This window comes from Motacilla alba, chromosome 6, assembly GCF_015832195.1.
Source record: "Motacilla alba alba isolate MOTALB_02 chromosome 6, Motacilla_alba_V1.0_pri, whole genome shotgun sequence".
NCBI classification, from domain to species: domain Eukaryota; kingdom Metazoa; phylum Chordata; class Aves; order Passeriformes; family Motacillidae; genus Motacilla; species Motacilla alba.
In genome coordinates, this window is record NC_052021.1 from 7,218,747 (window position 1) to 7,243,824 (window position 25,078).

The following is a 25,078-nucleotide window of genomic DNA, read 5'->3' on the forward strand; positions in this document are numbered from 1 at the left end:
GAGTGTTATCTTAACCTCTGTTTTCACACATTTGTGAAACTAGAGGTTAAGATAATACTTACCGAGACAATTGTGGGATTTCTGTGATACTGTGGCAGGGGTTTTGTAAAATCACACTTCTCCACAGAACAGGTGGAAGATGCTTTTCCATGTTGGGTCAGTGGATGGGGGAAGAGAAATTGCTGAAGTCACAGTGGTGGAAGCTGTGACTGACTTACGGTCTCTTTTTTTGGGTTTAGCTAACAGTTTATATTCCAGTTGGTCACAGTTTTTCCTATTCCCAAGGGACAGGGTTATGTTTTAGTCCCAGGGTCACTGGAAGTTAAAGTAGCTTTAGAACTTGGGCATGAAAACTGCAGCTGATGGATGAAAATGAAACAAAAAGTGCTCTTTTAGAAAGCTGGAGTTGATGAGGGCCGACTGGAAACATCCATTCTACTCTGATATCTTAAGGGAACAGTGCAGGGTTAAAAAAAGGAACTTGGAGCGGATTTGTGGATCAGATGCTGTGGGCATACCACTCATACCTTGCATGTATCATTTATTTTAGTCCCTCATCCCAAGAGCCCTTTGCCTTGCTATTGAAAACACAGGCGTACTCTGGGGAGTGCTGGGGGTGAGGTGAGGGGAGCTGCCGGGGATCCTGGCAGAGTAAACACTGCAGTACCTCTGTGTGTCCTCCACAGGCTTTTGGAGGGCTGAATTTTGAGAGGGCATCTCTAAAGGGCTGAATTTCACAGGTCACAGCAGGGCTGGCTTCGAGCTCTGCTGTTTTGGAAGGGTTTGGAGACTTCTGAAAAATTACTGCAGGCTATCCTTTTATAGTGATTGCATTTCAGTCTTTGAGGTTTGATCCTATGTGCTGCTGAAGAATAGGATGGGACCACAGGCTTCCTGTTCACTCATTTGGAAAGCCTTTAAAGAGATGTTTTAACTATCTTCTGGCAGAAGTTATGGAATTTGCTGTTTTAAATTTTGTAAGGTAGCCGATATCCTTGTCAAAGTAAAGGCAAAAACTTAACTAAAGGATTTACAGATTTGGTAGATACCTTCTATTCAAGAGCAGTAGACTACAGAGGAGCATATGACAGATTTTTTGGGGAAGAAAATGTTGGGCTTGGTGACTTCAACGTATTTATTGTTTGGACTATTGTTTTCCTATCCTCATTTTATGTTTAATTTTTTTTTTTTTTGCATTAATGAAAGAGAACGTACACTTCTGGCTATAGAATTCTAATTCTGTGGATGTTTTAGCAGATGATCTGAGCTGGCATAATTTAAATGGCAATATAGCAAACATAGTATTTACATGATGGATGGTGGTTGAGCAGATATTTTTTAAAAAAGTTATACACAATTCACACAGATCCTTTTGGCATTTTATAACTCTGAATTTTGTTCCTGTGGCTGCACATTCTGTGTGCCCACAATTTCAACAGTTAGCAGTATAAACGAGTAAATGTGATGTAAATGCAAGCAAATTTAATCTTGATAGTAGCTGTGTAAAAGCCTGTTAGATGTGCACAGAGGTGTGCATTGAACTCCTGATTAAAAGTGTCATCTGGGGCACACATTTGCCATTATTTTAATGACTAGAAAAGAATTTTTATAGAAATAAATATCTCACATGCTACCATTGGTTTCTCTGATATAAGAAGTTTTTAAAACTAAGGGCCCTTCATAGGTGTAAGTTGCATAAACACACATCTGTGCTGATCCTGTTTGTCAACCATTTGCTCTCTGAAAAGGGTTTCTGAAATACCACAGAGATAGAAATCCCCTGCACTGGTGGGCTTCAGCTGACTCTTCATCTTTCTGAACTGTCTGAAATGTCATCCACCAATGTTTCAGAAAAAAAAAATATTCTCCTTGCAAAATCTGGACCAGTTACTCCAGATTATGGTTTAAACTATTTCAGCTTGCCTCTCCCTTTCTTGGAGAGATATTTATATTGTTTTGCATCTCATGTCAAACCATGTTTTTCTTTCTGCTGGATTCTGCCATGTGTTGCTTTGTTTGCAAGTCACTTCCAAGCCAGTAATCATAAGCACTCCATCTGGCTGGGGAGCAGCGTAGTGATAATGTAAAAGGACATTTCCACTATTCTGTTTAAAAGAATTCTCCATCTGTACCAAATCTGCCATTTTAATGAGATTGTAAAGGGGTTTTGTTGCTTTTTTTTCCTAGAGGGGAGGAGATTGATTGTTGGGATGGTTTTTTCCTCGCGTATCTACTAATTACATGATTGTATCCAAGGCCCTTTCTTTTTCCTAAGCTAAGAATTACTATAGGAATTTGCAGATCATGTAATTCAGGATGCAAAGGAATAAAAGGATCCTGGAAATTTTACCCAAAATCTATAAGACATTGATTTTGCCATTAGTGTTGAGCCTGTCTTTTACTACCCTTTGTTAATAGTATGCATTGAGAAATCATACTGGATGCTCTAAAATGGATTCACAAGGTTAAAAAAGAAAATACAGTGTCACTGTGATTTATGGCAGTCAGTAATCAGAGCTGAATTGATGGATGTGAATGTGCTGAGATGATTTTTTGGTGCTGGTAGGTTTTAATTTTTCTTTGCGCTCTTCTTTTGTAATTCTGATCGTCGCTCTTTTAAAATTAATGGAGAGAGAACTGGATAACTGCTCTTGTGGGAATGTCACAGCCTAAACCAGGCTGGTTTTGTGGAGGTTAATAGGCAGTGGCCTGGGTCAGCCATCCACTGGTGTCATCACACTGGTGTGAACTCGAAAAGCCAGGAGCCAGTGACTGGAAAGGCAAAGCAGCCGTGGCAGAAGAAACGAGCAGGCAGAGTGTGGGGAGAGCAGTGTCAGGGGAGCTCCTGGAGGAGCAGGCTGGCACCCAGACCAAGCTGGCACCGGCCACAGCCCCGGGCTGCCTGAGGAACAGGGGCCACGGCCCGCCAGCAAAACAGCAGAGACTGTGTGGAATCCTTGTCCCTAAAAATGTTCTTTCTCCTCTGCCAGCTTGGCTTTGGGGTTGCCAGTTCTGTGTCACCAGCTGTGCCAGGAGGCTGCAGTCCAGGGGCGTGGGGCACCACCCCACAGAGGGCTTGGTCTTCTGCAGGGACTTGTGACTTTCTGTGGAACTGCCCCATTTAATCCTTTCACCCACAAAAGAGACCTATTTGGCAAGTTTCAAATTTCACGTGATTCCCTTGAATCCTGTTACAGAAATTATCATATTTCCTTTCTCCTTGTTCTCAAGCACCTTTACAAAGGCAGAAGAAAGCTATTTAGGTACCTGGGCTTTATTCAGAGCCAGCTTTTCTTCAGTTAGAAGCAAAAATTCTGACACTGAATAGTAACCCTGTGATCTTGGCTTTCTAGAGCTGGGATGTTTGCATTTATTGTTTTGAAATTACATTTCTCAGCTCTCAAAATTAACAGTAATGCTAAATCAAAATTCAGTTTTTATAAAATCCAATTTTATAAGTTGAATATTGAGGATGCTTTGTTTTGTGTGGCAGTAATGCTTGCAGTAACAACATTGCTGAGGTAGCAGTGGGGCAGTGACTGAGATCTCTGCTAACAGGGAGCTCTGTGCAGGTATGTCAGTGAGGCACATTTCTCTAAACTGGCTTAGCCATCCTTTTGTACTTAAATTGAGGTGGGAGGCTCCTCCACCCTGCAGACAACTGTTGGCTTCTCTGTATTTAGTCAGTGGCAGAAGTGGGTCTTGCTCATGAATCCTATAATGTCCTCAGCAAAAATGTGCAGGAACACAGGGTAGTTGTTAATAGAATGCATCATCAGTGACTTTAATGAAGTATTTTCCAGCCAGCTCTGCCTGAGTGCATGGCTGGTGCACCAGGGCATCAAATTTTGCACCTTCTGAACACAGAGATGTCTACATGGAGAACTGGTGTGATAATAATTTGGTCTTTAAACCCAAGAGTGCAAAGCTCCTCCCTGGTGGCTGTGCTCAGGTTGATGCAAACATGGAGATATATTTCTGGAAAATTTAAATTATCCCAATAGTGTTTTACATACAGCTTATTTCCTTTCATCAACATGTCTCAAATGAGACATTAGGCCTATCTTATGTGACCAAAACGCTAGGCCATGATTGTTTTCCTCCTCTTCCTCTTTGCTGTTCTTCTGTTTCCAGCTCACAGGTGTGAGGTGAGATGTGTGACAGGCAAGTGCCGTGCAGGAGCTTGTGGTGAATTGAAGAGATTTCAATATTCCCTTTCTCAGCAGGTGGGCATTCTTTAAAGCCACTCCTAATGTGAGTAACTGTATGGAAGCATGGAGAAAATTCCTGTTGCTGATGATAGCTTCCAGAAGTCTGCTTTACTAAAATCAGGAACCTTTCTCTGGGCCTCCCTCCGAAGCAAAATTATTTTGCCCTGGTGTTGCTTTTAATCTCTCTAGTTTAGGAACTTGAAGTACATAGAGAACAGCCTTTTAGTTCAGGAAAATAGCCTCTAGAACCAGCGGCACAAACCTATCATAATTAGTCATCAGAAAATCTGAATAAATATAAAATTACCATGGAGTGGGAGGCAGGCATATGTGGTATTCAAAACACACGGAGTGTAAAATGATGTTATTGTTGCCTTTAGAAATAGTTCAAAGTAGTCTGCATTAGAAAGAGCTGATAAGCAGAATGACAAAAGCTTGTTTCATGAGTGATTCCAAGCAGCAGTGGTTTTCTGATCAGCTGATGCTGCAGCTATTTTGGGTATTCCACAGATCATGATTACATACACGGGGAATGATTGGAGGCAGCAAATATGGTAAGTGAGCCAGGAATCCTGGGACACGCTCTGTTACTAACTTAACAGTCTTCTATTCACTGGTCCTTTGCCATTTCAATCGCCAAGGGAAGTGTAACAAGTGACCGTGCTTAGTTCCTTTAAAAAAAAAAAAAAAAAAAAAGAAAAGAAAAAAAGAAAAGCACTTCCTGAGGCAGCTATTTTTAGCAATGGTGCAGTGTCCAAAGTGTTAACTAATTGAGTCATCAGGTTTCATATCTGGCCACAGAAAATGGCAGTGGAAGAGGGAGAATGCTTTCCAGAACAAGTAAGCATTTGTGGATTCTGAAATGAGTGAAATCTGCATATCGAGTTTCTTGTATTAGTGTTTTAAGTCTTTGATTGTTTGAGGCAAAGCTGGATGTAGGAAGAGGTACGTTTCGGATTGTTTGGTGTGTTTTGTTTTCTGATGGCTGGATTATGGTATAGGCTGAGGTGGCAGTCAAGTAGAATATTGCAATTATTTGTTCTCTCTGTCTTGCCAGTGGCTACATTGTGTTCATAACGCTCTGTAGAAGACTCTGATTAAATTGCACAAACATTTTGTAACGTTGTGTTCTGTTATCAGGGCCTTAAGTAACACAGATATTTGTAACACTTGAAGTCTTTTAGCCAATCTTGTATATTTGGAAAATAAGTTTAAAATCTGTGCTTTAAAGGTGCATTTTTCAAATAACACACCTCTTCTACTGGCAATCCACAGCTCAATTAAACTTGCAGAGGAGCCAGCTGTAGTGCTGGTGGTGTGCTAGTAGTGACCTGTAAGGAGGCACCCGTACCACTCTTACTCAGAGTCCCAGTGACCTTCAAGGCGCTCCCTGTGGGATTTCAAAATTCCTCAAGTGAGGAAGCTGCTGTGAAAGGACATCCCTGTACTCCATGATACTCCATTAGCCAGGTTCAGAGGGTCTTCACTAGCTTGGGTGATTCACATCAGTTAAAAACCACAAAGCCAAAACAGTTCTCTAGGCTACTCTACTGCAGAAGTAAAAAAAAAAAAAAAAAAGGTTCCCAGGAAAAGTGGGTTTGTGTTTTTAGTACTAATGAGTGCCAAGCTTTGTGGAAATGTCAATTAGTGGCAATATTTTTTTTAGCTAGAGATACTACTGATGCCAGAACAGAGCCATTTACTAGCTAGTTTCCACATCAGCAATAGCTTTGTGCTCTGAAAAAAATACTGCAGTGAGTCCTCTTTAATGTGTATGTTGTTGTTTACTTGCTGTCAGCACAGGACTGGATGTTGTTCTCTGCTAAAAAGCATCTTTGAAAACTTTGGTTGTTTTCTAGTGAGGGTGTTCTTTCCATAAGCTCATTTCCACCGGTAATTTCAAAACTGTGAAAGCATTTACTGGGATATTTCTTTTTGTGAAGTAATTTTTTGAAGAAGCTCTCATTATTCAGCTATCTTACGGTACTTGATTAAACTCTCTGTTGTTCAGCCCTGACAACTTTATTTACTCTCTCCTGCGTTTTGTAGCGCAATAGTACCCATTTCCACGGCGATAAACATCTTTGCTGATGCTTCATGTGAGCCTCAGCAGCACAGAACCCGACAGGCACAGTCCCTCTGGTTTCTGTGTGCAACAGCTGGGCGAGCAGAGCGCGCCGCGCCTCGCGCTGCCCTCGGCCGTGGCGTCGGCAATGTGCTGGTCTGCAGGATGCTCTGCCCCTCTCTGCTGCACCAGGATGGTATTTTCTCTTGCTTTACAGGGGTTTGTTGCCAGCTGTATAGAAACTGCTATTTCTGTTCATTTGTACGTGGTTTGGGGAGGGTGTAGCAGCACTTGAAGTGGGGTTTAGTACATATGTGTTAAGGTTTTCCTTGCTGATAAGTTTTTTTTTTCCTTTATGATAAGTTTTGTTTTCATCTCTTATGTAAATCTTACATAGGCTGCTCTGCATATTTGAGAGGCAAGAGAGAAACAAGCTCTATTTCACTGTGTGTTTATGCTGTAGATTTGCTGTTCAGGAGTGGTACTTTTGCACTGTACACTAATGGCCCATTCTATCATCAAATTCTAGGGGAGATTCACTGTATAGGGCTGGTCTGGTTGGTTGTAGCTTATTTCTGTGATAAACTGATCTTCACTTTAATAGTAGCACTAAAAACAAGTTCTAAATCTGTGTCTGTTAAATATAGTAGGAATGAAGTCTTTTCAGCCAGTTTGGAATTTTTTAATTCACTAGTATTGATACCATTATATTTGATTAAACTGTTAGATGTTTTTCAAATGTACATTCTGATGCTAAGAGGAAGTGATAATTTTTGGATTGAAATAAGTCAACAAAGCTGGTTAAGGTGAGGTAAAATATTAAAATAGTTCTGCTGTGTTTGTATTTTTGTTCAAAAAATTGAAGCCTCTCCTGAGATATTCAATTCCTCGTGGTGGTTCTGCCAAATCCTGGTTCTCTAATGCACAATGGCTTTGAAAACTAAAAAAATATTAGTTCAGCTCTGTAACTGAAAAGTCACTATGTGAAAATGGCATCACTGAATCTACAGTGATTTATCTGTATATTTGGTAACTTTCTCTCAGAATGAAACTGAACTCTGTGTTTTCTTTCTCCCTGCATTGATCTCAAAGATCCCATACAGCTAAGGTGGTTCTCACTGTCACTGTTTTCAACCTGTTCGTGTCTGTAAATGCTGGTCCTGCCCTTGCCCCAACAGCGATTTAGATTCTTCCTTCTGCTTTAGAACAGAATTTTGTATTTATACAGGACTTAAGAGTTTTAACCTGGAGTTTAAAATTTAGATGACAGATGCAGGGGTCTGAGTTTTGGTGCTGGAGCTGGAAAAAACGCTTTTCCTATTGGAATCTGAGCTCATCCTCAAATGTGGAGCACATGGAGTCAGGAACAAAACACTTGTAAACTAATTTACGTTTGCTGTGCACCCCCCTGAGAACATTTCATCCAGACAGCCCCAACAAATGCTATGACAGAGCTTTCCATGCCACTGCCCAGACTGCCAGCAGTGAATGCTGGTGTTTAATCATGGCAGAGGAGAGGGAGGGGTGGAGGCTGGTGGCTCTCCCGTGCCCAGCCCCACAGCTCCGTGGGACCACGCCTGGGAGAAAGGGTTCTCCTCTGTGTTTGCAGCAGCAACAGGCTGCAGTGTGTGTACCACGTGCTCTGGCTTGCTCTGCATTGCCTTTGTGGTTTGCAGAGGTGTGGTGGGTTACAAAACAGGCCTGGAGGGACTAGGTCAGGTCCACAACAGCAGACTGAAATGGAAAACGAGCTACAGCAGGCTGTGGTCAGCAGGGAATTGCAGCTCCTGTAGAAGGATGTGGCTAAGCCAGCATAGACTGAAGTATTCCTGATGGTATTCCCCAGTAGGTCTCATGCATCTCCAGGCCAAGATTCAGATTGTTTCCTGGCAGGTTGCTCAGCTCCTGCACTGGGGGACTGTTAACTCTCCTGTGAGAAATTGCCCTCCTGAGTTTGGGAAGTGCTAGGTAGGTATTTTTTCCTCCTCAACCACCAAATTACCTCAGTCAGTCTTTAGCTCCAGGAGGACGTTTGATTACTTTAGTTTCTTGGTTTCATTGATTCTTTGCCAGTGTAGCAGAGTCTATCTATTTCACAAGGAGGTGTCAGGACAGCTGGTTTGGTAAATGTCACAAGCTCTCCTAAGGTGAGCTGCTGTGACAGACCTTATGTGATATCTCCGACTGCCCCTGCAGAACTTACTGTAGCAAGTTTATGACTGTTTTGCAAATCTTGAGTCCTCTTGGTACTCAGAAGCTCTTTAGATAATTTCCACTGGCCCTTCAGGTTCTCTGTCTGCCACATCAGCCATGTGGAGCTCTCCAGAGAGAAACCCTTCAACAAAGTGTTCAGGTGTGTAAAAGGAAGAGGTTCTTTGCTCCTGATAGGGGTCATAACCCCTGCTGTGGAAACCCATGCACTGGCACTCACAAACTGATAAATGTTTGTAATTCCTGTAAGAATGCTAAACTATATGCCCCCTCTCCCCCCAAAAAAATTAAACCTCTAGTAGATAGCTTTACAACTACCTATTCAAATGCCTTTAAAACCTAAAAAGGCATAAATTGTAATTATATGTGGGGTTTGCAAAGCTTGCAGTGTAAATTGGTGTGTGTCTGCATGTATTTTTGCCACTTCTGAAATGGCTTGACCAGTTATCATGAAAATCTTTCTGTTAAATGATAGTTGGAGTTTCAAAGTTCCAAGGCAGAATCAATTTGGTTTTAAATGAGAGTTGAATTCAAAAGCAGGCATTAAGTAGAAACTTATGAATTCATAGTACTGAAAGTTCTTAAAAGATCAAGTAGCCTGTCTATAGTTTCTATAGTTTATTTGCTACAGTATTCTTAGGGAAAATTTATGTGCATGACACTTCCCCTGACATGAGTTTTCTCCATGTTACTACCACTAATTTCACCACATGTGATTGAAGCATAGCTACATGATATTTTTATAGTCAATAAAATCTTTCCTCCTAGAATAAATGGTATTATCTCATTTATGTTTGTAAACCCTCCCCCCTCTCTGAAATTATAGACAAATAAAAGTGGTTTACAAAATATTTTGACAAGAGTTGCAGAACTCTTTTCCTCTCCTCTTTGGGTCCTGATTCTAAAATGATATTCCCAAAGAGAAGAGGAGGTGGACTGGCTGATGTTATTCATGCAGTGATCTGAAGACAGTGACTTTAGCATGGAAGTGGCTTTAAACTTGGGCCTGAGATGTGCTGAAATTATCTCCTTGCTCTTTGGATAGTCAGCTCCTGAGAGGAAAATAGCAGGGAAGAGATCAATGGCATCTCATCTAGCTTGACATATGAGAGAGCTATTATCTTCAGGTGAATATAAACATGAGAAGAAACCCTGGAAGCACATCCAGCTCCTCTGGCTCTTTGTGACTGTGGGAGCAGTTATGAAAGTGATTTATTTTTCACTTGTAAATGTATGATAGGGAAACTTAAGAGAGGGAGAGATGAGTCATTATGGATTCAGGAGTTTCTTCCCAGAATTTGAAATAAACTTCTAGCTGCTAAGACCTTCAGCCTGGAGAATGAATCTTGGATTTGAAATACCAAAATCTTTTGCCTTTTAATGCATCAGATCCTTTTCATTACTTATACGTGTGAGTTGGTCACAAAGGGCCTGGTTCTTACACTGGTTGTCACTTTCAATGGAGTACAGTGATTCACTGGTGAAACCAGGGACTGTCCCAGTCTTAGAGTCTTGGACAGATATGTGTCCCAATTTACCTTGTCATTTGTCTTTTCATCCAGTGCAGTCTGATAGCTGAAAAGTCACTATTGAAGACCTTTATTGTCTTTCTGTAGACTTCTTGTTGTTGTTTTCCCATTTAAATTATTCTTGGAATTTGTTGGTTTTGCATATTTAGAAAGATTGTGTTTTGCAGATGTACATTGATTTTTGTAGTCCTTGATCTTGCTTTTGGTGTTACTAATTTAATACATTCGTACCAACTGTTTTCATAAACAATTGTTTTTGTAATTGTTTTTATAAATTCTTCAGGTGAAGCTGGCACATCAAGTCTGTGCTTCAAAATCTCAAAACTTTGTCTGTGCAAACTGACAAAGCACATGGAAATGGTGTAGACCTTCACCTCCTGTCTGAACTTTGTCCCTGTGGGACAGGTTTGATCTCAGTTCAGATGGTTTTTGTTGGGTTGTCAGATGATAATTTCGTATAGAATTGCAGTTCAGTTATTCTGTATTTGTTGAGTATCTATGTTGGCAAGTAAATAATGTGGAGATGACATCTTAAGGGGCATTTTCAACTTGGATGGTACATTCAGCGCATTATAGATACTGTATGCGGATGTTAGTCAAGAATTTGCCATAACTCTGTGTCTTTTGTGCCTTGGAAATCACAACCCTGATTGCTATTTGTAGAAAATCAAAGAATAACAACTGTTTTTGCTTTCTATGTTGTGCTTGAGCTTTCCTAGGAATCAGGCATTCAGGTATTTAAATCCAGGTGAGATTAGTGTTGTCACGAGTCACAGGATTGAGTGAAGAAGGCTGCATGCACAAAGTCTAAGCGTCTTTCACAGTGAGAAAGCTGCATCACAGTACACAGCAGGTGTTTGTCACTGCAAGCAAACAACACTCCAGACCTCTCTGTGCTGTTCAAGGCAGTCACAAACACCTTTTTTACTGATTGGAAGCTGTGAAATGTTCTTGGATCTACCAGCCTTGACGTCTCAGGCTCTGGGTCCTTTTGAACCACCTTCCACTCCAAGTGGTTCATTTTTCATGGGAACAGGGTGCATATTCAGCATGTTGTCAAGATAGATTTCAAGAAGGCTCCAAGGGATCTTGAAAATGGTTTTTACTAAACCTGCGCTTTGTCCTGTGGTCAAGTAAGGAAGGAGACTTGTCTGCGTGTTTTCCAAGTTTGGCCAAAGATTTCTAGAAAGAAGGACCTGCATCTAAAGTGCATTTTCCACTTTTGTTTTGAACTCCTTAGATGCATGATTTTTTTCAGGAAATATTTCATTTTTCTCTGCAAGCATTATAAACCACTGTACAGAGATGGGGAGCCTCTGTTGTTGAAAACGCAGTTGGTTGTAGATTCACGTGCATATTTTGCAGAAATACAAGAAGTTTAGTCCCCAGTGTTGTGGCCAAGAAGAAAGTTTCACACAGCCTAATACCAGTGGGGTTTTTAGCCCGTGGAATACGTACTGTAGTTACCTAGCTGGAATAGAGCCCTTTGTGGGGACATTGCAAATAGCATCGTATCTTTGGCTGCTTTATCATGCACAATACAATAATATGATCAAAGAAAGTTGATGATTAAACGGTGTGATAGGGCAAACAATTAGAGGGATTAATTTGGTTTTTGACTAGTAATTATATTGTTTCTCTTTTTGCAATCATGTTCAAAACAGCTGGCCTTCCCTAGCCAAAAGATGTGTCCTCTGAATTGTCAGGCACTAGGAGTGGAGCTTTTCCTGTTGCCCTGAGGTTGGGTTTAGAGCTGTGATCCCAAAAGCAGGTCTCTGGAGGGTAATTAACAGCACATTGGCCCCAGGCTGGTACATCCTTATCAGAAGAAAACACATATGGTAGCATGGTATGTAAAGTGTGAGTACTTGTTTGCACAGAGAACCTCATTCATCCAGTGCAATCAGCCCCCTTTCTAATGAAGAGGATACAATTGAAAATTTTTAATAGTGATATCGTTAAAAGGTAGCAGCAGAGAGACACGAGGGATTAGAGCCTCTTGGAGGATGACTGGAGAGTCTCCCCTTGACAGTGATGTCTCTGGTTTATTTCACATGGCTCAGACACTGCTGTTAATTGGCCACTGTAGTTTATTTGGAATAAAAATTCGTTGCTTACCCAGTGGGGGTAACACATTTGCATGGAAGAAAATTCTAAATTAGCATAGGAGCAGAATCTAAGAAATGCCAAGGTCCTCCCATTTCTGGGGTCGTGCTTAGTGCCCATCAGAGTTAAGCCTTCCTGCAAAGAAAAAAATGCCAATGGCTGCAGTAAGCCCACCCTTATCAAAATAAACAAAAAAGTTATCATCCATTTCCTCAGGTCACCTCATGCTGCTGCAAACACTCTCTTTGTTGAGCACATTTCCAAATGGAAGTAACATAAGTTCATCCCTTAAAATGAGGTCATTGCCTCTCCCCACAACAACTGTTAGGCATGGTTAGCATCTTTTTGTTGGGACTCAAGCCAGAATGCATCCTGCTCTGGCACAATGGGAACCTGCTGGGGGTTTCCCTTCACAACAGCTACTGTTAAAGATGGAGTGAAAAACAAAACCCTGCTCCCAATGTGAAAAAAAGACTGGATTTTTAATCTGAAAAAGAGCCCACTGTAAGCAGAACACAAAGCAAAGAGAGATGAGCATAATAAAATACCACCAGTAAGGTAGGAGGCCCCTGTGCATGTTAAAAATAATGGCTTTGCACTTTAGAGGGTTCACTCAATAATACAGATTCTCTGTTTTCTTAAGGGACCCTCTCTAGTGCCGTGGGAAAACTAGGCCAGACCCTGGACTGAAAGGCAGTGAAAATTTGCTAATAGTTTTCTCTCTTTAGCCATGATAAGTAATCTCTTACTTCACTGGAAGCACTTAAAGAAAAAGAGTGAATATGTATTTGCTAGCATGAGTCAGCATCAGCATTTTCTGGAGGCTTAAGGTAATATCCAAGTGGCTTAGGCATTAGTCTTTGCTGTAATAGAAATATTTTTAATTCATGTAGCTTTTCCTCAAAATGGGGAAACAGTTCCCAAGTCCCTTCATCTTGTGGCAGGACTAGGGGACCATAAGGTAAAGAAGAGTTGGCAAATGGAGTGCTGCTGCCAGCAGAGCTTATTCAGCCTCAGCACTTTCCTGAGATGTCCCTGGGATGAATGTTGAAAATGAGCTCCAGACTGGAAAACCTGTTGTGTGCTATGGGCAGTCTGCAAGCTCATCAGCCTGCTGTGCATTAGAGAAGGGATTTTTTATAGCATCCTACCTTAAAGGGAAATACACGAACCTAAAAGAAGTACACATTGCATAAAACCTCCCTTCATTAGCCAGTCGAGCACATTTGCACATTTCTTAAAACTACAAACAGTCCCCTCTTCTTCCAAGAAGGTATGGGGAGAGAGGGGAGAAATCATACCATCTGTGAAGAAAAAGCTTGGTATTATGCATTCACCAGTGCTGGTACTCCCATAAATGCACTGTTTATTAAATATTCTCTGAATAGCCATTTCAGAGTTAAATGCTGTGCACAGGACCTGAAGTTTGTCTCCCCAAGAATGAAAACACTTGTAAAAAGCTTGATTTTTGAATTTTAATCTGCATGTAGAGTTTGAAAAGGTAGCAGCCACAGGAAGGAGCAGGGAAGGGCTTTGGGGACACAGCCTGACAGCAGGGAGCCAGTGCAAATGCACAGGAAGGGCTCCAGTCTTTGTGGCTGACTGCAAGAGCATCTGAGATTCAGGGGGCTTTGATGTGTGTCCCATGCCTGTTGTTCTCATGATATTTGTCTAGACCTTGGAGAATCAAAAGCCAATTTTCATATTCATTTTATATTGGGATTGTTTACAGAAAAAGAGAGAGGGATCTGAACTGGCCATAAGCAGCCAGAATGCTTCTCCAGAATGCTGAGTTTAATTATTGAAGAATAAATATATTAGGTCTGGGGGGAGGATGTCCTGTAGACAGCGTGTCTATGTCTATTCTGACTGTGTGGAGTTCTTATTTTCAGATGCCAGCTAATGTGGAAGGTGGGAATGGGCGTATGGAGAAGAATTGCCCACAGACAGGAGCACATGGGTGTCCTGGGTGATGGCTGGAAACCCGAAATCCTTTTCCTCCCACGGTGGTTTTAATGCATTTCATATAGCAGATCCTTTATCAGTTCATGACATGGGCTTCCAGGAATAATGGCAATCCAGATAAATAATTATTATCATTATTATTGCACTTCTTTGATCTCTAAAATCCTCCATTGGTTTGAGCCTAGGCTCTGGTACTGTTTCTGTCTGTAATACTGAGGTAATTTTACAGGCACTAGCAGGGACTCCAAGAGGTTCTTTTTAAAACAAAACAGTGCCAATAGCAAGTAACATTTTTCTACTCTGCTGAGGTATTTAAAAAAATAAAAACAACAAATTTAAGCTTAAAAGACAAATGTAAAGTTTGGAAATTTTGGGTTCAGAAATGTGAAAGTTTTGGATTGATGTTTTTGATCAATTCTTTACATTTTGGATGGAGAGTGTTTATTGGTTCTCGTGGTTTTGTAAGTGACATGTCTTAACAAGGATACTCAAGACATTTTGTGGGACAGAAAAAAGCTTGAAAGTCTCTCCTCTGTGTGAGTAGGTCTCAAGTAATGCCTTAGTTATAGGGGAAGTGGAAGCTGGCAATGCTACTTAAAGAGAGGCTGAGACTGCTTTTAGTTTCCAACAAGGTTGTCCCTGTTTTCTCTCTAATGTTACTGCTTGATTCTGCTTATGGTAGTGGTGGAAATGGATGGAGGGATTCCCTGAAACCCTGTTGAACCTCTTGCACAATTGTACACCCTCTGTTATCCCTGTGTGCAAATTTCAAAGCTCCTGTGCGTGGTGGCCCAGAAAAGGTGAGCTAACCCCATCTGTGGGCTTGGGAGCATCAGCCAAGGTCAGACAAAAAAGGTTTTCCCTTTTCTCAGAGCCCAGGGATGTGTTACACCCTGTGTGCTGAGGCAGCTCGTGCACTTGCACACATTGGCTCACGTCACGTTCAGGTAACTGGAAACCAGTTCAGGTAACCAGTAACAGTTAACCAGTAACCACTGCTGGGTGACTGGTGCAGGCTGACAGGTGAGCAGGATGCTGGGCCCAGCACCTCACCAGCCCCACTGTTTGGATGGCAGCCTGGCTGCTGGCGTGTCTGGACACTTGTAGCTGCTTTGGAGTGAGTTTTGAGGGATGACTAGCACAGGAGGACATGCTGTTAGCTTGAGGGATTTCAGGAGTGGATTTGTGCATCACCTGAGATAGTTTGGTTTGAGACATTTTTAAATGGCTTCAGGCTGGGACCTGTGACCTTTATCCTTCCTCCTGTTAGTGAGTGCTTCTAAGACTTAACAACTGTTAAGTTGTTAACAGAAGTAATAAACTAAGAAGTAATGCCCGAGTCTGTAAGAGACACAGGCATTGCTCTCCCTCCACAGTGAAATTGCAGTTAGAGATTAATGTGATTATCAAATATTTATTGCTGCTTCTGCCTCTCCCCCTCCATTTTGTTTGAGCAAATAGACTGGGACGTGTCTGCAGAGGAGCAGTGTTCCTTGTCTGGCATGTATTCATGCCACTGCCAGAATCTGATTTTCCAGAGCGAGCGGCTCTGGCGCATCCCTTCCCCACCCAGGAGCAGCTGTAAACAGCTGATGTTAATTCTGGTCCCCCTGCTGACTGTGCCAAACAGGGATGCCATTGCCCTCTGACAAAAAGGCTCCTGCTCTATTGAGTCCTCCCTCATACCTTTAGTAATGCTGATAAAATGCTGACCTGTTTTTTTACCCCAGTGACTGCTGTTGCTAAGCACTGAGAATATGACCTGTCTCCTGTAATAATCTGCATTGCACAACTCAGATGATCTCCCAAATGAAAGCAGCTCTCAAGGCAGCTTTTCCTGCCCATGGTCTTTACAGTTATGACTGTTTACTTTGCAGGGGCACCTTATTTTTGGGAAAGCCTGACTGAGCACCAGTATTTGGGGGCTGTATTTGGGGGCTGTTCTGTTGGGAAGGACACTGCAGAAGCTGGTTTGTAATGAACAGCGTGGCACGCTTGGAAAAGAATGATAAAGAGCAGGGAAGGCTGTAAGCTGGTGACTTATCACTGCAAAGTGGAATGCAAAGTGTACAAAACTCGGGAGAAAATGAGGAGCTCATAAGTAATGGTTTTCTCCTTAGAGGGGAGAGCTTGTTTTATTGGAAGTACCAGTAAAATGGTCTTGTAGCTTGTATGGGCACAAGGAGAAAAGCAGATTTCCTAGCCACTTATCATTTCGCTGTCGTCATGCCCAAGCCTGCTTCATCCTGCATGTGAAGGAGGCTTCTGATGGGCTTGGAGCAATTCTTGAGCACAACATCCAGCTTGCAGTGGCTGTGTTGACAGGAGAGGAGAAAACTCTACAGCAAATCCAGAAATTTGGCATTAAAAAAAAAAAAAATATTTTAGCAACAGATAATTAACTGTGTGTCGGTGCCAGGGTGGTTTGTATTTCTCTTAGCAATGACTGCCTTTATTGTTTAGTCTAAAGGTAGTTGTTGCACTCTTTCAAAATGTTAATACATCTCAATGCACTGGTAGCTGCAATGATGTAAGCCTGGGATGAAATGATACTGAGAGGGAAAGAACTCAGACAACTCCTGCTTTACCAGTCTAGAAGAGGGCACAAAAAATATGTTGACTGCCCAAGATGCCAGGGAAAGCTGTGGCACAGATAAAATCAAAGATTGTGTGATTTGTCCCTCTTGAAAGCTAACCCAGTTCTGTTGCACTTGCTGCAAGGCAGGATCAGCATTATCTAAACTGTCCTCCATGGATATTTGCATAACTTGTTAAAACCCTCTGGGGATGGGACTTCCTCTCAGTGATTCTGTCATGACTTAACCAACATTTCTGCTGCCCTTACATTCAAGCTGAAGTCATCATAAAGTAAATTTGCATACCTATCTTTAATGCAAGGTCTGAAAAAAAGGAAAATGCAGTTTATATAATGGCACTGTAGCTAGAAATTTTTGGCTTCTCCACTGAAAGTGGACAGGTACTGTCAATAAAATGTGCCATAAAATAAAGGAGAATGGAAAAGATAAACCGAAATATTAGCAGATGTGAAATTTTATAATACATTCATTTGTAGAACCATGGGGTTTTTTAATTCCACCAATCCAGTCCTTCAAGGTTGAGTATTTTGAATTTTCTTTTAATCTCTCAGTTTAGTTCTCACAGTGCTGGTTGGGTCTGTTCAGCTTGGACATTAGAAGGGGTGCGGCACCTTGGGGAAGAGCAGCACGGTTTCCCTGCAGCCCAGTGCTGAGCTTCCCCATGGCTGTGTGCCACACTGGGTGCCAGATGTGTCCCTGGCTGCTGGCCTTGCGTGTGAGACAGTGCTCCATAATTCATGTTCATGTGTGAAGCCAAGCCTCCTGCTGCCTGCTCAGGATTTGACCCACATTTGATAAGGTGGTTTGGGATCCTTTCGTGTCTAGTTGAGTGGATGTACAATGTGCTGTATCATTAATAATTCCTTTGCCACTGAAATGTGTTTTTATACCGTGCCGTGATTTCTCATGAGACTTCTCCTTTTTTCTTGTAGTCTGACACAAATGCAAGTTACCTGAGAGCAGCTCGAGCTGGCAACTTGGAAAAGGCTCTTGACTACTTAAAAAATGGAGTGGACATCAACATCTCAAATCAGGTTGAAGAATATTTTGGTCAAATTTTCTGGATAAATACCTTTCTTGCTGTTTCTCAGATTTCTCATTATATTTACAATTCATGTCAAAGATAAATTATGTGTTTTTTTATGAGCCATATTTACGTTGTATCATATCCAATTAATTTTGTTTTTAAACCCTTTACCCAGAAACCCTTTCACTTGCACTTGGAGAATGTGTTACTGTATCTTTCATTCCATTTGTACTGCATTAGGTCATGGAACAGCACACAGAATTTGAGACCCCAGAGCCAGTATATCTTGATTTAATTCTTACTCCATCCTTATAATCTAATTCTTGTGAAGTTTGCCTTAGTTTTTGTAAGCAGTCCTCTCAGTGGGATAGTAATAACTTGTCTCCTCTTATGCTCGGTAAGTGGGAAAACACTTAGTAATCCTTCTAATTGCTTTTCTTTTTCCCCTCCTTTTTTTTAAACCAGAATGGGTTGAATGCTCTCCATCTTGCTTCCAAAGAAGGGCACGTAGAAGTTGTCTCTGAGCTGATCCAGCGAGGTGCCAGTGTGGATGCAGCCACAAAGGTCAGTCAAGCCTATTTTGTTGTTCCCTTGTTCGCACTCCTGGCCTGGGCACGAGGTGTTGGCCAAGATTGCAGACTGCTGCAGCAGTAATTGCCCATTTTCCACTGCTAGGGGGGTCTCAATAATTGCTTAATAGAAACAATTATAGTAGATGATAGTAAATGTCACAGATGACTAGGGAGGAGATTTGCTGAACAAACTATAGATTCCTGTTTTGGTTTCTGTCCATGCCATGTCTTCTAGAATAGCACCCATTTGAAGTATTCAGCAAGAAATACTGTGTTCTGAAGTGGAAGATGTTCTTGCTTGTATTGTTATGTATTCAGGCTCAGGTTTTGCACTCTTTTCAAATGTCACTGTCTCTAATTCCAGAAAGGAAACACAGCACTGCACATAGCATCCCTCGCTGGACAAGCAGAAGTCGTCAAAGTGTTGGTTACAAATCGGGCCAATGTCAATGCACAGTCTCAGGTAAAGCCACATGCCTCTGTTTGCTGCTGCCAACAACTCTGCTGACACTAAAGTTGTTCTTCTCTTAGAAGCTCTGATTTTAGAAGTATATTTGGTAGATCTTACTGTGTTAATGTTGGCTCTTGAAAATAGAGTTGATAGTCAGTGAGATCAACCTCAGATCTGCCCTGGGGGTGCCCTACGAGCTGCTACTTGTTAGAGCTGGAAGAGACAAGGATAGAACAGGAGGGTGGGAGAGAACGTGTTCAAAGGGATCCTGTTTCACATCATTCACTGTCTCGGGCTTAGTTGAGCCCATCCCCTTTCCCTGCACAGGGAGGTACTGCAGGCATATGCAGATTTTGTGAGTTTGGTTCAAGTCCTTTGAATAAATGTTTAGGTCAATTATAGAGCGAATTTGAAATGAGAGAAAACAGCGCTGGTGCTACAAGCAGAGCAGTAGAACAAAACAGAAAAACTCTGGCTCAATAATGCATAAACTACAGATTGTTGAAAGTCATGTGGCTGTGCCAGCAGCGTCCTACATGCCACCCCATTCCTGCTCTCCCTGCTCAGGGGCTGGCAGGCAGTGTCAGAGAAGAGACAGCCTTCTCATCTGGCCCAGGATTACCATTTTGCTGTATTATAAACATGTGGGCATGAAAATAAATGTTTGTTAAAAAAACCCACATTTTAAAGAAGGGGCGTGGGGTGTTTTCTGGTCTTTCAAATAATAGGAACAAAATGCTTAACAGGATCTATTTTGAAAATGTTAGTCATTTGTGGTCTATATTTTATGTTTGTTTTCACCTGGACAAAAGAAATAAATGACTCAGTTCTTCTCTCCTACTCTTTTATACTTGCTTGATACAGTACTAGGAACCATATAACTTAAATTTAAGGAGAACAATAACAATATAAAGTATTTTTAGGTAAAATCTCCCATGGTTGTTAAGAAGTAAAACAGAGCAGAAATATTTGCTACAGTTTTCCTGTTAAAGAACTTAAGATAGGATTGACAGGATCTTTTCAGCTTGTGTTTGAGAACTTGTGTATTCAGCCCTGAAACTAAAAATAATCTGAGATTGTAAACATCTTATATAACTGCATTGTCCATACACCCTAAGGTTTTGCCACATGTTACTCCAACTTTGCTAACATGCCAGAATTAAAGATTTATTTCTCCCCCACCCCACTATGGAGGCCTTTGATGCCTTTACTTGGAGCACCCATGTAACCCCTCTGTTGGCCATTCCACACCAATACCAGGCAGTGAGACCCCCCCAGCTGGGATTCAGCTTTTGAGGAGGTCCATGGTGCTTTCTGTTACCAAACTGCCCTGGACCAGCTTGGTCTGTGGTGCTGAGCTTCACTTGAGCTTTGTCTCCTCTTTCCTTGAAGATGACAGCTCTCCCATGCTGACAGTTCCAGTGTTAGGCCTTCTCTAGCCAAATCTTCCTGTCTGTAAAAATGGCCAAAAAAACAAGCCAGAAAATTGTGCTGGGGCTGAATTTTACACCTCTTCTAAGGGCTATTTATTACTATTCAAGACAAAATGTTTTTTTTTCAGACTTGTGGCTGTCTGGTAATTCCAGCCCCTTTTTAAAGAGAGAAGCAAGTGTAAAGTGTGGGGTGGAAAGATACGTAAAACCCTACAAAAACTTAACATAGGAGAAATAGTTCTGCTGTGCCTCCAAATGCTAATAATACTTGGTTTTGAGAATTTTTGCCTATTAATTATTTCATGAAGCTAACTATTAGGTAGAGTTTCCTGCTTCCTTTCTAATTGCAAATGTTTGAAACTAAAAAATTAATCTTTGTTTCCAGCTGAGTTAGTAAATAGATATAGAATATGCCATGAAATACCAGACTGCTTTTCATTGTAATAACTTGTAGTGTGACATATGAGGTGCCTTAGCAACTGCTTCTCTGTTTTTTAATTAAGTAGCATTTTGACTGGATGGTGACTGAACTGTTGAACCTCTGTTCTGGAGAGTGCATTAAACACATTTCTAACTTTGGACTTGGGCTCTGTGAGCCCTTCAGTGCCTGCTTTTTGTGCTTGTAGCGCTGCTTGCCTGAGTAGACACCAAAATATCAAATCCTGGAACAGCAGCAGGCCCTGCCACCTGTGCAGGCCTTGTAAACATGTGGCTTCACAGCTGCTGGGTGCCTTGCTGCTGGTGAAGTTCCTCTTGGATCAAACATCCGTTTCCTCCCCAAGTGTCCTTTGTTGTGACCTCCTCTGTGTCCCTGCTGCCAGCGCGGCCGCGTGCTTGGCCTCGGGTCCCCTGTGCCCTGCCCCTCTGCCCGGGGCTGGGACAGTCAGGTGTCCCTCGGCTGCTCCACTGCAGCTCAGCCCAATTTCACTGCCGTGGGTCTGAGCCTGTGGTCTCCCTCTGCATCTCTCCAGGGCCCAGAATGTGGATGTTTTTCCTTTGATGTAAACATATGGGCAAACTCCTCTCAGCTCATCTGTTTACAGGCCCATTGGTTTTCTGCAAAATCTAGGTCAGTGTCCTGTGCAATTGTAGCAGAGATTTCAGAATTTCTTAGAACAAAAGGTAAAAGATGCATTGCCTTAATATTAATCCCAAAATTCAATTTCTGACAGGCTGTGACCTGTTTATGGTTAAGGCAAAGACAAAAGCATTGACTGTAAGACAAAGGCATTCACCAAAGAACGAGTTAAGCTCGGCAGCTTCTAATACTTATATTGCATTGATTGAAATCAGCCACTTAAGCATAATTTGAGAGATGCTCTAATGCGTTCAGAAACACTGATAAACCTCTGTCTCAAACTGCTGAGAACCAATGATCCTCACATCTCCTGGTGCCTGAAATATGAAGTAGCTCAGTGCCCAGAAGCAGAGTGTGCTCAGAAGGCAGCTCTTTGAGGAGATGGAATGCAGAAGTAGCTGTCACAAGTGAAAGAGAAGTCAAAGCTAATGGAAAGAAGAGAAAAAAACGTCAATTACTCTGAAGAGTCACTGCTTACTTTCGCCACAGACTTGTATTGTATTTCCCTGCCCTGTTTTGAATTTCCAGTGCTGTGGCTGGCTGTATTTATCAGGAACCATAATTCATTGCCACCAAATCATCTGTCCAGATTGATTTTTAGCTTAACTTCACAACAGATGTGAAAGGATATCTTCTGGCTTAGCTGTGGGAATTGTACCTGGCCAGCTGAAAAATTCTTCTGTGTCTCCTGTTAAATAATATTACCCTTCTCCCATCTTCACTTAAGCCAGTGTAGATCATGCCATTAACTCGTCTGTGGGCAAACAGTTTTTTCATTTCCCCCACTCTTCCCTGATTTGGCAGATCTGTTTTATGTCTAAAATGTTTGTGGGGTGTTTACACTCTTGTTTTTGTATTTCAGAATGGCTTCACTCCATTGTACATGGCAGCCCAAGAAAACCACCTGGAGGTTGTTAAGTTTCTTCTTGACAATGGTGCCAGTCAAAGCCTTGCCACAGAGGTAAAAGTTTGCACTTGACACTTTATGAACAAAGCAAAATGTGTTTCGGCAATGATTTCTGCCAGCTTATATCAAACTAGTCTTTTAAGTATAAAATTAAAGACGAATAAAAAGCTGTCTCTGTGAAGTGTGCTAATGAATAGAGTTATGGGCTTTCCAGCAATTTTAACTGTCTCTTGCCATTTCTAAAATAAAAAGAAATACTTTAACTAGAGACAGTTCTAAATATAGATGTGTTCTTAGTCATAACTGCTAATCTTCCAGGTTAAGTGCTCACACAGGGAAGCTGTGTGTATAATATAAAAGTTCTCTGTGCTTTTATTAAAAATAGTGAACAATGAGAAGGGTGGCAGCCATAAGGCAAGAACAGCTGTTCACCTGTGCTTTGGACCAGCCCTGGGATATTAGAGAAAACACAGGGTTACCTGGGGCTTGGGGCATTTCCTGAACTGCTTCATTGCCCTGGTGGTACCCTCTCTGTGGCACCCAGTTACCCCACCTGGTGCTGCAGGGAGAATTTCAAGCTGACAGAAAGATGCGGGATCCATCCTTGAAGGGGTTCTGTCATCTTTCTAGAAGAACACTTTGTATTTCTTTCTTTAAAAAGCAATTCTAACTCAAATACAAAATTAATTCTAACTCAAATAAGAAAACCTGAGAGGAAAATAAATAACAAATATATTAATAGTTGTAAATGTATGGCATTGAGAAAGGTGTTGAATCTGGTGAATTTTCAGTTGTCTTATTACCAAGATTTTGCTACCAAACTGTAGAAAGGTATTTCAGTATGTGCTCTCTTTAGTATTTATTGAATTCTAATTGCTGCACCAGTACTGCTTCCATGAAGGAATTAATGCTTATTTGAAAAAGGCCTAGTTTTTGAAAAATATGAAATGCACAATTAGTTTATTGTGCACCTATACCTGATCACTGTATAATGGTGTAGAAAGGAAACCTTATTCCTTATTACACTGTGAAAAATGAATTGCTAATGGATCAAAGCAGTGTTTCCAAAATCACTAGAAGTTAGTTATAACTTGAAGTGCACATCAGAACCACTTTCTGGAAATGCTCAAGGATATGAAAGTCAAGAAATACCAAAATAAAATACTTTACATCTGGAAAATTGGTCCAAAATTGTCACTTGCCACTGTATGATTTTCTGAAAAGAGATTTTAGAAAAAAATTTCAAGGGGTATTAGGTTGGGTTTTTTTTTTGTTTGGTACTGTTTTTCCTTTGAACACTGTATGTCAGTTTAGGTTGAGCTTTTTTTCCATCTCAGCTTGATGATAAGGTGCAATCTAATTTTATCCATGCAAGATTTATTTGAAGATAGCAGACTACAAAACAGTGGCACCTTTATTGCCTTCCTTGTTTGAGATAATTGCTTATGGGTTCTTTCTTATTTTCTCTTAGTCCAAGTTTTCTTATAAATCTGATTTCTCTCCATCATTCTAAGTGCAAAACCTTTCATAACTAAAGAATTGCCACTTAGCTAAATATTCTTTAAAAGTAACTATTTCATCATGGTGTTTTAATCTAATTAAAGGAAATAATTGTAGGGAAATAATCTATTTCCCTACAAGAAGAGATGTTGTGGGTGTCTGCACCACTTTTCTGTGAAATGGCTGAATTTTGGGATGTGTAAATAGAGCAGGAAGCCAAGGCCTCCAGGGTTTCTCCAGGCAAGAACCCCCATTTCTGCACGTACAGTAGAGCAATATTGCCAGAGCCCTCTCTGGGGATGCTCAGGGAGGTTCTTTGGCCTTCAGGGCTGCAGAGCATCTTTCCCATCCCATGGTCCTGTGGCTGTTTCACCCCAGGACTGCAGCCCAGTGCCTGCCCCTGCTGCAGGAGGATGGGGAGCTGCAGGCAGCAGGGAAACCTGGTTAAATGAGCATGAAACTCCTCAGGGGGTGGGGAGGGTATGGTGGAAATGGCTTGTTAGGACCGAGGAATTCCAGTGATTTTCTTCCCCTCAAAAATTTTGAAAAAGCTCTCTTTTTCAAGACCCCTCCTGTTTCTCATCCTTGATTGAGGTGTTCTTGGTTTTGAAGCTAGAGGGAGAAATTCCATTTTGAAAACATTACTTTTCATTCCAAAAGTTATAAAGTCAACACTTCTACTCTGCACTGTTGACGTGCAGTGAAGATCTGCCTCTTTCTCTGTCACTGTTGCATTTTTATTTCTCGTTTACACGCTTTCACCATCATGGCAGTAGTTGAAAAGTGAAAGAACATGTTTGCTTGCTAAGATGCAATGAAGTTTGGTAATACAGGTTTTGTATATATTCATCAGGAGACAAACTGAATAAATAAATATCCAAAGCAGTTTGCCTTGGTGATTTTTTTGAGTGATTTATGGGTATTATCTTGGGCAAAGCTGGATGTGCTCCTGGGCTGCAAGGACAGATGTTTGGGACAGAGCAGAATGTAAATGACAACTCCTTCATTCTTTAGTTTTCTAAGAATCCATAACAAAAATTTAAAATTAAAACATAAAGTTATAAATCCCAGACTGTACTTTTAATGTGTTTGAGGAATCTGCTCTAAAATATGTTAAATAAAAACCTTCTGTTTTTCAGGGTTTTTTATTCTCTGCCAATTTGGTTATTAGCAGATCTGAAAGGAAATAACTTCTTTTTGTAAGAGGATTGTCTATCAAATTATATACATTTTTAGAAAGGAAAATTGTAGTAGAACATCAGTACATTAGGAGAATGTGATATTCTTGATCAATTATTGTATTTTAAATCTAAATATAAAATATATTAGACAATAGAGCTAGTTTTGTTTGTTTTGGTTTGTTTAGTTATTTGGCCTTTTTTGAAATAAACATAAAAATGTAGGTTATAATCTGTCAGGAATGGAT

General features: G+C 41.1%; 1 protein-coding gene across 45 annotated transcripts in view; it reads left to right on the top strand.

Moving 5' to 3' along the window:
* ANK3 (ankyrin 3) overlaps positions 1–25,078 on the top strand; it is a 339,367-nt gene that overhangs the window by 184,772 nt on the left and 129,517 nt on the right. For 43 of the 45 annotated variants that reach the window (XM_038140068.1, XM_038140063.1, XM_038140067.1 and 40 more), the window contains 4 exons: positions 17,617–17,718; positions 18,177–18,275; positions 18,648–18,746; positions 22,108–22,206. In XM_038140068.1, coding sequence (XP_037995996.1) covers positions 17,617–17,718; positions 18,177–18,275; positions 18,648–18,746; positions 22,108–22,206 — 399 coding nt within the window. Of the gene's footprint in view, positions 1–798; positions 5,157–17,616; positions 17,719–18,176; positions 18,276–18,647; positions 18,747–22,107; positions 22,207–25,078 lie in introns of those variants that run through there. The other 2 variants (XM_038140066.1, XM_038140087.1) reach the window with 2 other exon arrangements.